The sequence below is a fragment of the Aphelocoma coerulescens genome, chromosome 5 (assembly GCF_041296385.1).
Source record: "Aphelocoma coerulescens isolate FSJ_1873_10779 chromosome 5, UR_Acoe_1.0, whole genome shotgun sequence".
NCBI classification, from domain to species: Eukaryota; Metazoa; Chordata; class Aves; order Passeriformes; family Corvidae; genus Aphelocoma; species Aphelocoma coerulescens.
In genome coordinates, this window is record NC_091019.1 from 34,398,307 (window position 1) to 34,413,292 (window position 14,986).

At 38.5% G+C, this 14,986-nt stretch overlaps 1 protein-coding gene across 9 annotated transcripts in view; it reads right to left on the reverse strand.

Moving 5' to 3' along the window:
- Positions 1–727: 727 nt before the first annotated feature.
- Positions 728–14,986, reverse strand: part of GPHN (gephyrin) — a 280,057-nt gene continuing 265,798 nt past the window's right edge. For all 9 annotated transcript variants that reach the window (XM_069017668.1, XM_069017667.1, XM_069017665.1 and 6 more), the window contains 6 exons: positions 10,739–10,826; positions 8,659–8,732; positions 5,931–5,995; positions 4,563–4,666; positions 3,307–3,403; positions 728–1,662 (listed from right to left, as the gene is read on the reverse strand). In XM_069017668.1, the coding sequence (XP_068873769.1) occupies positions 1,529–1,662; positions 3,307–3,403; positions 4,563–4,666; positions 5,931–5,995; positions 8,659–8,732; positions 10,739–10,826 (562 nt within the window). In that variant the 3' untranslated portion in view covers positions 728–1,528. The remainder of the gene's footprint in view (positions 1,663–3,306; positions 3,404–4,562; positions 4,667–5,930; positions 5,996–8,658; positions 8,733–10,738; positions 10,827–14,986) is intronic.

Here is a 14,986-nt window from a genome sequence, read left to right on the forward strand (position 1 = left end):
TTTAAAACCCAGCCTGAGGGATGTCCTCTGCAGTTACCATGGAACTACAGCTCTGGTCCACTGCGGCAGTCAGGATTTAAACCCAATTTTCTGTCTTCTCCCTGAGTAAGTCTTCAAAAAGTACTATGGGTAAATGTTCTGGCTTCACAAATGGAGGTGGTGGGATAGCATTTTACCCATGAACTCCAAGAAGCAAGGTGTTGTAGGGCACTGCTATGGTCTTAATCCAGATGAAATGTGAAGCTACCAAAATACACAATCTGGTGGGAGCTGAAAAGTCCTTATTTCATTGGGGGGGGGGAGGGGGTGGGGGGAAGAAGAAAAGGAACAGTTTATCAAATTCCAGACAGTGCAGCACAAGGGCTGTGTGCAATTGCTATGCAATTTAGATGGGGGAAAAAAGTATTCTCCACCTTTGACTACTCTGATTGTAACCCCATCCCACCTCCAAATGCTGTTTCCATTTTGTCCCTTGGGAGGTGTGAGAGAGAAAGCTCACTCGGTAGTTTTAGTTCGCTCATGACACTGTACATGAGGGAAGGCCCTAGATTGCATATACTATTTTTCTTCTTCCCTATGCTCTTCCCCCACCCCAAATACCCTCCTACATCACCACTTTTTTGTTTCAAACAACAAGGCTGAACAGGTGAAATTTTAAATAATGATTGAGGATTTTTTTTATTCATTTAAGTTTCAATATCATTACAGAAAATGTTATGGTACAGAGTTGTTTAACATTAGTTTTATTTCTTTGCTCATTTAATTTCCACACGAATGCTGGTAACACTAATATCTGTACAAGATCAGTCTTTGATTTTTTTTAGTTTTTAGTTCTGTACATTTTTAAATGTATTGGTTAAAAAGGCTGTCAGCACTTAAGGAAGCAATTTTTTTGTTTGTTGAAATAAAAGGTATCCAGTTACTGCCCAAGAGTACTGAGCTGGGTGGCTGCTGGGACAAGAGACATCCCTGAATGCGCAGCGAGGTGAGAAAACCCCGGGGCTTCATTGGGTTCCCAGTGCAGCCACTCTGCTTTTGGCACTGTGCACATCAACACGAGATACAAGATAAAGAACAAGCAGAAGCTCTCTGTGAAGCGGTTATGAAGCATACTAATAAGGGAAATCCAAGTGTTGTCTACGCTAGTATAAATAAGCAGACAGCCTTGTTTTAAGAGCATAAGTAGTTGTATCTTAAAGATGAGAAAAAACACAAGTTCTGCAGGCACCTACTGCTGTCTACTAAAAGCTACCGCTATTAGAACTAGCATTGAACACACAAAGCAATTGCAAGAAAAGGAAAAAGTTGCTTTGATATAATCAGAATAAATTTCTTTGTTAAGATTTGTTTTAAAGTTTTTTTTTTTTAAAAGGTATTTATTTAAATTCCATTTGAAATATATTTCAAGATGTTGACTATACTGATCAACTTTTATCCAAATCGGAAAAACTAGCTGTGCCGTTGCATATTACAGGATACAGTCAATGATATGTGGACATGCATCAAAGCTTCGCTCTTGCTGGTGACATCATAGCCTTCCAATGACCATGACATCCACCACCTCCCCCTTGTGAAGCTCCACATACTGCTCTGTCTTTGGAGGTAGCATCAACAGTCCATTGGCACTGCGCATACTCATCAGACGACTGCTCATCTGATTCCCTACAGGAAAGAGGGAGAACAGTCTCAGTTAAGTCTTCAGTTAGTTCCAAATGCTGCAACATGGTGCAACAAACAAAAGCTGTTATGATGAAGATGTTTATGTGGCTAACTTATTCATGGAGCTGGGATCTTGCTGTTCCAAGGTGGATGGAAACAGACAACTCTGTGGAGATTTAGTCAGCCTCTCACTGCACTGGCTCTCAAAACCTTCAGTCCCTTTGCTGGTGGCTTTCCTATCCAGCCTTCCACATTATCTGTACCACGTATCTTGTCCTAGTAAATTGCTAATCCTATCAAAATTACTTTATTTTTAAATTTGTACACCTATTCCAGTTGTACAAACACTAAAATCAGCAGAGTCTAGAATATAATTTTTGTATGTTCAGTTTTTAATATACTGTTCTAGAATAAATTTTATTAACTTTATTCTCTCTGAATAGAATTATGTATTCTATTGGAAAAATTCTATTGGTTGGAGAAAACCTCCAAGATCATTGAGTCCAACCTTTGACAGAACACCACCATTTCAACTAAACCATAGCACTAAGTGCCATGTCCAGTTGTTTCTTGAACTCTTGCAGGGATGGTGACTCCACCACTTCCCTTGGCAGCCTGTTCCAATGTTCAACAGCCCTTTCAAGAAGAAATTCTTCCAGATGTCCAACCTGAGCTTTCACTGGTGCAGCCTGAGGCCATTTCCTCTTGTCCTGTCACTTGTTGCCTGGCAGAAGAGACCAACCCCCACTTGGCTACAACTTCCTTTCAGGTGGTTGTAGAGAGTGATAATGTCTCTCGTGATTCTCCCTTTCCCCAGGCTAAACACCCTCAGCTCCCTCAGCCACTCCTCATAGGACTTACTCTCCAAACCCTTCACCAGGTTCATTGCCCTTCTCTGGAAATTCTCCAGCACCTCAATGACATTCTTGTACTGAGGGGCCCAGAACTGAACTAGTATTTTCCCTGTGGAGACTCACATATAGTGCTTTTTATTGAACAATTTGGATGTAGCAAAAAGACAATTAGTTGTTTAAGGACCTAAATCATCTCTTGCAAAAGTATCACAGTCAGCTTTCTAGCAGTATATAGCTAAACCAGTATTCAAATCTAGTACTTACCTCAACTGCAGCTGAGTATCCATAAGTATTCCTAGGTGGCAAACATGACTAAGAAATCCTTAGTCTGCTTTAAGAGAACACCTAGAGCCTCTGCTACTTTTCCTACTTTTCCAGTTCAGCTAAAATCACTTCTTTTATTTGTATTGCTCCTACGTCTGCCCCAACTTGTGTTTGTTTAATACACGCACAACAGCAAAAGGAAGCAAATGTGCCTGACTGCAAATAAGCTTAGTGGATGTTTATAAAAATGAATGTGTGCACATATGCAAGCATACAGGTGTAGTGTGTGTGTGTATAAAGGCAGGTTATTCAAAAAAGGATGTTTTAATGGTTAAATTGACAAGGCATATCAGCACTGAATTTTGTACTAATGTATGTGTATGCATGTGCACAAGTGTGTCAGCAAATCAGTCTGCATAAAGAAGGTTCTGTGAAAAAGAGTGAAAACACTCTTGGTTGTTCCCTACACATCTGTAGGAAGGCAAGGCCGTGTGTGAGTGTCTGTCAGTCTGTGTGACTGGGCACTGACCTGTACTCTGTGCCCAAGGTAGTGGTTCTTGGTGATGCCAAGTCAGAATGCACCGATGATATTCTGGGCGGGGGTCCAATTTTACATCACATGATAACTGTGGGATTAAAAAAGAAAGTATGAACATGTCATGCATTCACATTGCACTGTCTAAGATAATGGAATAATCTGCTCAATTGCTTTTCACTGAAAACAGTATTTTCAAAAACTTGCATTTTGAGGTCAGATGGCGTCTAGTACAAGATTAAAAGCTGTAGAAGGCAGAGACTGCAGTATTTAAGGAAATACAGCTGTGATGTTACAATATCAAATTGTGTGAAGGAGTCTACATGCATTAAATGAAATATTTCAAAGCTGTTCCTTTACTGAGAGTTTACAGATAGTATTTCTCTAGAAAAAAGCCTGGTCTCTGGATTACATTGCATAAAGATAAAAATGTTATTTGCATTCAAAATCCTGCTAGCTCTGACAAAAGGAAAATGGCCAATCTTTGAAATGAAAAGACATACAGGGGATGGCTCATAATGGAAAAGTCATGCAAAAGTGAAGGTCATTGCAAATTGCTCTCTTTTAGAATATTTTAGCCGTGAGATAAAATCTGGATGCTTGAAAAAGGGCAAAAGAGATACATGGGATAAGCTGTAAGAGAAAAGTGCATAGCCAAGAACACTAAGAAAACTATAAAAGGTGAGGTATTCCTTGGTACTTTATTTGAATCAAAAATAGAAGAAGAAGACATTATAATAACATGCCTTGAATCTATATTAAACAGAGTTACAATATCCATGATTTATTAGAAAAGTGAGAAGAGTTTCAGGAATTTATATTGCTTAGGGTGGGGATCATGTGGGTTTCCTATATAAGTAACTCAACAAAAAGGTTTTAAAGTTTGTATTTTCTGTTGCTAATACAGAACTATCCAACTCTAGGTATGCAGAATACTCTGCATTTTTTACCACAGCCTAAAACAAATGTCTTTTTTAAACAGGAGAGTGTCCTTCCTGTCTGATTGGCAAATGGCTGCCTCTGCATCTGTATATCTTGCTCCATTAGATGGCCATCTAACTCTAAAAAATTACGGGACTGAATATTACCATTAACAGAGACTGAGAATGTACCTCTATTGGTGTGAATGTCCTTCCACTGCCAGAACTAGTCTAGGGCTCAGATTCCACAAACACAACAGTCTTTCAGAGCTCAAAGAGCTGTGCTTCAACATCTTGAGAGGATTTTTAAATAGAGGACAAGCTTCTTACCCTGGCTTTGATGATGGTGGGTCGAGGATCCAGGATACCCTGCATTTTCCTCAGTGCAGGAACAACAAAGAGATTGCAGGTGACAACAGCTGACACAGGGTTGCCTGTAGGACAAAGAACAGTTGGTGGTGATGCCCTCTTGATTTACTGTGAAATGCTGAAAGAACTCATATTTTTATAGCAATTTCACTCTGAAGGATTCTACAGAGCTTTCCATGCTATGTACTGCATCATACAGTACAGACTGCAGTGGTGTGTGGCAAGGGGCATGTGGCAAGTACACCTGTTAAAGCTACACTCTGGATGATGCTGTGCTGAGGTCCTGCTCTGACCAGAATTGCCCCATGTTCCTCAGGCCCCACCATTTGCCTCTGTTCTTCCGCTACCTTTGTCCTATGTCTACATTTGTCTGGGGCTGGAGCAGAGTTAATTGTGCATAGTTATTGGCTCTACCCTCACAGGGCTCTTTATTAGTGACTAATGGTTCCCAGACACCAAGGGAAAAATATCTTTCAATTCCCTAACAGAGTGCCAAAATGCTTTAGGAAAATTCTGAGGAGAATCCTCTGATTTATATGTTTTCTGTTGGCTCACAAGAGAGGTGTATGACCACCTGTCAAACATCACCTTCTTACATATCTGGACTTCCCTAGACAACAGTTTTTAAATGAATGTTATGATCAGAAAGATGCTCCACTGGTCTCTCCTCTCAAAGAAAATGTACTGCAGCAACTAAAGCAAGAGAGGAGAGAAGCACTAGACAGATATCTGAAAACCACCAGCTTATCAAGAAGAGGATTTCTTGTGTAGTCAAAATTCATGGAGAGCCAGAGCAATAAGAAGAAATTAATTCCTCCTCATTTAGGACAGAAATCCATAACGAAATGTTTATTCTGAACGAGTGCTTTCCCAGGGCACGCAGTAGGCAGCGGTGCAGCTGTGCTGCCCTCTTTTGGTTCCACAGTATAAGCATGATAAACAAAAATATTCCGTGGCATGTTCTTCGGTACTCCCTCATTGTTCTCTCCATTTTCAGTATGTCAGAGTGGATGCACTGACCTACACACACAAAATATTTATGATGAAGGTGGAGTGAGCTGTAGGAAAAAACACCCCTGTAAAAAAGGTAAGGAAATTGTTGGATGGAAGAAATCGTAAGACCTGTAGCAGAAAATTGTGAGGACAGGGACAAAAAAGAGCTCCTTAGCACATCCCTGTAAGTCTATCTTTTCTGGAAATTTCTGAGAAAATCTTACAGGTACGTTCCTGAGGGGTCAAAACCAGGCACAGGTGCTGTGAAATGTCACTATTCTGTTTCATGACTGTCATCTATGCACAGCAACAAAAGTAATCCACAAAGCATCTTACCTGGGAGCGCAAAGATTATTTTTCTTACGCCGTCAATATCCAGAGTTGCAAAAGTTGTTGGCAGGCTATGGAAAAATAAAGCTATTTAATATCTGCATTAGAATTTGACTGAACATTATCATATTATTTAAAACATCTGGAAAAGAAAAGAACACAAAACAGGACATCTCTCTCTCAGCAGTTCATTAGCACCTGCTGCTTATTCCATACTGGGGGTATAATCCTCTCTTTGTGGTGACAGAATAATTTTTCTTGATATTCAGCTCTGAAGTTTTAAGTACACAAGTTTGGAGAGGGAATATCTAAAAGGAGATGAACTAGTAATCAAAAATCTAAATCTTGTCTTTATGCTAGAAGCCAATTAACAATGAAGCAATACTGAAATTATGCAGTTACAGAGCTGTGTTTGTTTTTCATATATGGGTTTCCAATTTTTTATAACATTGGTGACTTTAATTTTCTTACTCCAGTCTCTACAGCAGTACTGACAAGGGAGCAGTATTTCTGAGCAGCAAATGCTAGCTAGTCTGCAGATGAAGAAATTCAGATACACGGGCAGAGCTGCAGCTAGGTGAGACCCAAGCCTGTCAATGAAGAGCTCTCTCTGCCTTTCAGAGCTGCTGAGTGCTCTTTGGTGACTTGCTGTGAGGGCTATTACAGTTACACAAATAGGACAGTAATGTGACAGCTCAAGAATGTGGCTGGCCAAGAAAAGGCCATGAGAAAAGAATTCTGTGCACCCATGTTAATGTAATCCTTTCAAAGATTAGAAATTATACCTTATAGGAGCAATAATTAGGCTGGTTTCCTTGGCTTCATCTTGAGCTGACCACTACCACCTGGTCAGCAGATGATAGTTTATGACTAGAAACACTTTGGAGATTTGCTACACTTTGATCATTATCACCTAGTTTTGTATCTGCTAAGACTCATCCGTATCCTATTTTACCAGGGGAAGTTAGTGTTTGACATTCCTGTTTTAAAATGCCTCTAACATGATGGGAACTATGTGCCAGACCTCCAACTGTTATTACCAGTGCACAAACCAATGTACAAAAAATCAAATTGCTAATTCATATTTACTGGAAACTCTGAATTCCCATATGACATTTCAACACCATCATTGGTAAAATCTTCCAGTACTTTCTTCTGTCAGTGCAGCTAGACAAGATAACCTTCCATGAGCTCAGCAACTTTCAGACCAAGTGGAGGGATGGTAAATCCCAGGCACCACCCTGCACTCATGAAGCACATCAAAATACAGGCATACAACAAAATCTGACTTTGCTCTTGGAACTGACTCAAGGGATTTTTTCCCAATATAGTAACCAGAATCTTCAATCTTTTAAGATACAGCTAATAAAACCCAAGATGCAATATTTGCTATTGCACTACAGCCAATGAAAAAGAGAGTGCTTACATTCTCTAAAGAACAGATGACCAAATGTTTTGGTAGCAATAATACCTTTCTTGTGGCATAAAATGAAAAGGGACATTTAGGGGAAAAAAACAATTGCTTAAAGTTTTTCTAGCTGGTTATTTGCTAGAAAGTTTATTGCTGCAAGTCTACAGAGGAGTCATCAGAAGAAAGAATTATGTTCGCTTACAAGTAAGCCAGAACCAGAATTTAATATTCTGAATTCTCTAAATTGAGTTATCCATTCTTGTCAGCAGCAGAAACTGGAGTGCAGATTCTGCTTCTGGGACTTCCCTACATCAGTTGTAGCAGACAGAAGCCGTGAGCAATTTCCACGCCTGGGCTACATCCACCATGGGAAAACAAGCTTTTAGCTCACTCATTCCTTTTGTGGAGGGGAGGTGGTGGTGGTAGGAGCAGCACAAGCACCAAGCCCACACACAGTTCTTCACCAGACTGTACGCAGAGACAGTAAAAGTATTTGTCTGTTTTCACAGCAAACACCCACTTGCAGCTCTGCTCTGTGACAACAGTTCTGGGCTAGAGGGAATAATTTTGCAAAGCTGTGCTTGATCTGGTGAAGCTGGACCATTCTGACCCAGCTTGCAAACAAACTGCCCTCCACAGGGAGTGAGGCAGAGGTGCAGACATCTTTCTGCTCTTGTAGTGTGAAGAAAAGAGAACTCCCTGTTCTCAACACGTGTACTTTTCATTCTCTCTGCAGAACACACACTCATTGATGAGCAGTGCCACAGCATAGGAAAGCAATGCTGAAACAGTTTTCTGAGGCAAACTAAACACATAAAGGGCTGTGCTTACTTTAAAATTACTACGCTCAATATGCCAATTAGACAAAGCTTTGTAAATTAGCTGTCATTCCACCTCTCTCAAGGAACTGCTTGTGGGAATATAATTTATGCAGATTTTGTAAAATCTTTAAGCAAACTGTCCATTTAATGTCCTGATATTTCCTGGTTATTTCATGGTAATGTCAGTGTGAGCTCTGTGATCACACTGAAGTCTGTGGTAAGGTTTATACCATGCTGGTTTCCCACCAGTCCCCAAACCTGATTTGCAACAGTTATCAGAGAAATATCTCTTACTGAAAAAATATAATCTCTCTGTTCCAGTGAATTTCACTCATAAAGATGATGACTAATCTGAAGAGCACTGATTTTGCTGCTTTCCCCACATATATCTAACCTGTGGTTTATAGTATATTTGGAAAAGTGAAATCTACTGAAGCACTTCAGTAGGATATTTGGCCAATGTAGCCTCCACCTAGGTTGCCTAAGCAGAAAGATTTCTTACCCAGGTTTCATAAAAACTCTGCCAAAGTGAATCTGTGCGTGAAGATCAATATCCAGCACCTGTTTAAGATAGTCCTGTTTAATTAAAAAAAAAAAAAATTAAGTAACATCAAAGTGGCTTTACATCATCTAAGCATTCAAAGCAATTAATTAATATCAAGTGAAGATGAAAATTTGCATATCCTGAAAGTGCTACAGCCCAGTAGGGAATTTCCAGTATTTGAAAGGAAATGTTTTGGAAAAGAAGAAGTAGAGAACAGACTCATTTAGGTGCCAAACCTGATTCCACGAGGACATACATTTCCTTAAAATTCACCTGCAGCATCAGAATCTTAGAGCACCCCACAAATACCTACTACTAAAACATTCTCTATGTCAAAGATGGAAAAAAACTTTTATGGTTCAAAGTTAAGACTTTAAATGATCAAATTATCTAACTTTTCCCGTGGAAGCTATCTAATTGTAGATTTAGAGATCTCCTACTACTTTCGAAATCAATTACTGTACTGTAGAAATCATAGTTTTCCAGGATACTGTAATTATCGTAATTTCTTGGGTCTAACAGTATAATTTACAATGATTGGGTTTAACAATCCTTAGAAAGAAAAAACTGAGTGGCTTGTGAATGAGTTCAAGTTAAATGATTTTGCATAAACATGATTGATCCAGTTATTAAAACAAATGGAATTACTTGTTAAATCTTTATTGAAAATTGCTGTGCCTAAAGATGTAGTACCCTGTCTGTTGTGTTTAGTGAGGCTAAAGACAGAGGCCATAACAGTCATCTGTGAAGACAGACTTTGAAAGCAGCAAATCTGAAACTCCCTGGCAGTTACCCTTTTTTTTGTGTGTGTGTGTGTGTGTGTTCAAATACTTGGAAAGCAGCAACTCATTTCAGCCAGGCTTGAACTCTCAATTATTAATTGCATGAACCCTCTTTTACTTTCTGTTTGCTTTTTGGATGTTCAGTGCTATTTCATTAAAACTGCAGAAAGCTCAGCATCAGAGGGCAGACCATCAGGGGAATATAGAGCCCATTATGAGCCAGAAGGTCTGAATGTCTGTAAGACCATTCCGCAATCCAGCCACTTCTTAGAATGTTTCCATGTCTGCACTATGTTGTCACATTCCCAATTTAAAGACCAGCACTTGTCCTTGATTATTTTTCTAGGAATACTGAAGACAATGGGAGTAATTGAAAGTAATTTGCACTGGTTTAATTAATTATCCATTTTCATAACATATCCGACAATATGATTTCTACTCAGAAAAGTAGACAAAACCAGCACTCGTTTCCCATCTCCTAATGACTGTCTTTAGTATCTGTTAGTTATAAAAGATGTTTATTTTACCTGCCAAACTCACAGATTCAGCCTGGGATCAAAAAGTAATTTGAGTTTTCCTTCGCATAAGTCATGATTAATAAATGTCCTGCAGGTTCATCTATGCCCCACCAGCATCTGTGTATCCCTATTTTCTTTGATGGTTTTGGCACAGGGATTATCAACAGGAACTCAATCAACAATTCTGTTAATGATTCAAAAGGCAAATATATCAGCTCACTGGGTCTCATATGCATTACATCTGTAGGACTATCAGGCGCAAAATGTGATAAAATTATTTTTGTAGCAGAGCTTTGGCACATTCAGGAAACAGATGTGCTGAGTAAAAAAATGCTATTTATATACTCAGGTTGCTTTTTGAAGTACTTTCAAAGTACCTTAATTCTATCTACATTTTACCTGCTCTAGAAATAAAAAGAAGCCTGTTGCCTTTACCTGCTATTAACCCAGCACCTTCCTCATCTACATAAATCATTCCTTAAATAAAAACACATTTGTAAACCACTCACATCAAGAATTAAAATCTTTTCTGTTGTACTATGTCAACTATAGTACAAAAACAAGAAGAAAGGGAATGAGCGCTGAAGACTATTTTATTAAGTAATTTACATGTAAGTGTTCCAGTAAAAGTAAGGTCCCTTTTTAATAAACATTAATACAAAGCAGTAGCTTGGATGACAGACTCTGGTTTGAAATTCTTACATATATTGTAGGAAGTCATACTTAAATTTTGCATACCTTTTCCCCCATAGATACACCTCCTGATGTAATGATCACATCAGCACGGCTGATACCCTCATTCAGTGCATTCAGTAAATCATCTGGGCTACAGGAAAGAACATGCAAGCAGATTAGTGGCAAGGAATTATTATGAGTTGTAATATAAGTCTGTGTGCACACATACAGATGCATATACACGTGTTTTAAGAGAATAATACAAGGTCTTTTCCTTCTTAAGATTCCACACTGTTCAATTCAAGTCAAGAACTGTGTTCCGCAATCTCATTAAGTGAATTCCACACTGTTTGGCACCTTTCTGTCTAAGCTTTGCAACAGGAACAGTGGGATACTTTAGATTGGGACTGAAGAATGCTAATACAAGTGTCTAAGAGTATGCAATTGGCACAGTAGGTAGTAATACACATTGTGACTTAGATGAACTGACAGGGATATATAAAGGGACCTGATACATGAAAATTACGGACCACCAAGCAGGCTGCAGTACTACCTCTCTAGCTTATTTGATGTGTGCAAAAATAGGGGTGAGGCTCCACTTCAAACTTTGATCAATGAAGAGTGGGAGTAAATCCTTTGTTTCTCTTCTCTTTTAGAGGGCTCTGCAGCAAAGCCACCTGTACATATCCACTTCAGCTTGCAAAAACACAATCCATCCTGTTAAAAGGTCTATTCACCTTCATGAGAAACAGTGTAATGGGAGTTATGATATTCTTCCATACAAAGAGTATAACCATGAAGGATATTGGTGTCCTAACTATTTTCTTTCCATTTTAGATCTAAACTGGAAACTTTGAAGGGAGCATTATATATTTAAGAGCAGTACCAATGCCAATACAGAGCTTCAAGACACGCAGTGGAGAAACTCTGTAATACAACTCACACAGGTCCAAAGGAATCAAACCAATTTCCAATATATTAAATTCATACTTTGCATTTAACATTTGTGAACTGATCAGAAGTTGACAGGTTGCTACAACAATGTATTGTTTCTTCAACAGTATATTTTCACTCCAGTGATCCTGAAAGTTTTTCATGGGAGGCTGTTCCTACTTAGAATGCCACTGAAAGAATGGGCAATAATGCTAGTGACTGTATGAAGGCCTTCACCTGGAATACAGCACCTCAGGTAAATGCCACACTACAATTACAAAATGCCATTGTGGATGATGAATGCAGGCTGAAAATGGCATGTGGGCTATCCTTTGGGAGCTTTGGCTGTATTTCATCCAAAAGTAGAACTACAGTAGTAATTTTGGAGTTTGAGCTGAAAACACGAAAATTAGGAATATTATGCAAGTCCTATTTGACCTTTCAGAGACTAGCAGAAACTGTGTGTTTCCAAATATCTCAGAAAAAAATTTCTTTCCTCTGAGCATCCTTTCTTTGCCCGTGGTTCAGAGAAATACAAGCAGCAGTTAGCATGAGGTGGTGCTGTGTGCACTACAATTTATGTGATGCAAGAATGACTGCACTCCCTCCCTGAGTAAATATCTCAGTGCATGCAACCTTGCACACACCTCATCTCCTCACCAGAGAGCCCTCAGGTGTCCTCAACCCTGGTTATGCCCTTACAGGCAGAAAGACTCAAGACTCTTTCTCCACCATGTCCAGTGACTGCAGCAGCATGTTCTTTGGCATCACAGTGTAGTCACCCTGCACAACCTTATTATCTGTGTTGGGTTACATCCCCTCTCTAGGGTCAGATTGCTTTGTAAGAGGTAGGCAACAATTACAGCAGAAAGAAGGGCAGATTGCTGTAGACTGCAGGCGATAAGATAGAATTATACACTACCCCTTTTTTAAAGGAAACAGTGGTTGCAGTATTGTGGCATGCCATCATTACTTTTGTTTAGGGTACAGGTATCTTGAATACTCTTAATGGCCTACAAAGAACGCCTAAACTGTTTTCTTTGGGAGAAAATACAAAACAGATGGGCTCAAGCAAAACCATCTCTGTTGTTCTTTAGGAAACTGAGACATTTTATCAGCTGCCCCTTCTGAAATCTCAGGATCATTTTCTCCAAAACCCAGCACAAGTCTTCACTAGTCATTGAAGGAAAGTAGAAAGAAGCAAGTCTGCTGTTGGCTACTTCTTCAGCCAAATTGTCTCATATTGATCATCTAAGTAGTATCTGTATGTAATAAGATATTGTTTAAGATTATTATAGAGTTTGTAATAGGAAAAGTCCCTCAAGATCTAAGTATTCCTTAATCCTTGCCAATGAGGCTGCTTGGAATGCAGCAAGGAATACATATTCATTACATAGGTCGATATTGCCATTCCCAAGACTCGGCAGTCAGACATATGCCACTATCACCAGCCTAAGACTGCTTTCAGTATAATTTTCTCATTAGATTGTGATGAAGCTGAGGACCTTATCTGGAGCTTGCTCCAGGCTGTTTCATTTTATCTTGTTTAATTATTTAAAAGTTATTCATAGGTAGCAAGACTACCTGTCTGGGGACATGCTAATTCTTGATAATGAAGTGTGCTTGCTTTTGGTTGTGGTTTGAGAATAATGGAAGGAATAGTAAAAAGCAAACAAGTATATATTTAACTGTTGTTAAAGTTAAATAGAATGGAAATGCTGCTACTTACATATGGAATATATTGTGTTTGTATATATATTAAACTACTTGACAAAAGAAAAAAATCAATAACCCCCTCCCCTCCCTCCAAATAAGCCCAAACTTAAACCAGGTGAGGACTCAATTCTGAGGGTAGTGTACCACTGGACTAGTTCATCATTCAGGTATTTTTATTTTGTCATGTAAAAAGCTGAATATTACTGGACTTGGTGCATTTTTAGAATTTCCAGTAGAATGATCCGTGTAACATACTTTTCTTCACCATTTTAAAATTCTTTTCTTTACCATCTGTATAGTGCAAGGCATTTAAAAATTCTACCACTAAAACTTTATCCAGCCAATAGCACTGCATATCATTTTTAATATAGTTAAAAGTGCATTTAATTATTCCAAAATGAAAGATGTGATAGAAATTTTGTTGCAATAAACCAAATGATTATGTTAGTTTGGTTTTTATTCTGAAAAGAGGAGACAGAATTCTCTCCCTTGCTTTTGCAGAAAGTGTCTCTCTTTTTGACATTTTTAGCATACTTCTTTTTGTCACCCAGGTCTGCTTAACTATGTGGTACTTAAGGCTGGTACTTCCATGCCTCTGCAATTAGCACCAAACACTCCTTACAGGAGTCACTTGTTGCAATCTTCAATCAACACTGTAATGGACATTTCCCATGCCTTTAGTGGATTTAATGCAGAGAGTTATTACTCAAATTGCATATTAACACTGATTTGATAGATAACAAGATACTACTTGTTTCATTTGTTGGGTAACAGTGAGCAGCAGCTCCTTTAAATTGACATGGAAACGGAATAAATAATGGAAACTATTAATTTCTGAAAGAATAGACAAGATAACTTTGGTATCTGAGCATAATACTACAAGATTGTTTTACAAGGCAGGTGACAAATCGCCATGAAGCTGGGAAATAACACTCACTTTTGGAGCAGCTACAAATCAGAAACTATATTCTGAAGCCCTAGCCACTGCTAAGGGCAGGATACTGGATTAGGTAGACTAATGGTCTAATTTACTACAATAAATCCTTTAAAATATCTGGATTTTTTTCTGTCATGGACAGAACTGTAACAGGTGCTCAAATATAGTGATGAATACCTTAATCAATGTAAAGTAGATTTTGATGGGAAGTCTCATTTCCAGATGGCAAAATTACTCTGTTTCATTCAGTGACTTTCAAAGTCAGAGTGACATTGTGCACAAAAAAGGAGTGAGCTTTTCTAACATGCTGCAACTTATTAAAAAAGTTATACTCAGATATGTTTCAGATCACATCTGATCATCTTTTGTAAATACCTTGAAGAAAATTTGTTCTATAAGGACTGCATACACTTTATGATAAACTATTCATATAGATAAATAAGGAACAAATCCAAACTTTCTCTCAACACCTGGAGCAGATTTTGTCTGCACAAATATTCTGTGTATTGTACATACATTTTTGAAGCTGCAGACATAGTGATTTGCATAAAGAGTGCATGTATTTTTAAGTATCTCTTTATATTCTCTGCTAATTTTTTCAGTCTGATAAACAGAGTAGCTACTTTACAACCCAAATTTCCTGACCCTCTTCATTCAGGTTTATGGAATAGAATGAGCAGTGCAATCTGGAAATTAGTTGGAGGGTAACTATTGTATAATGGCAG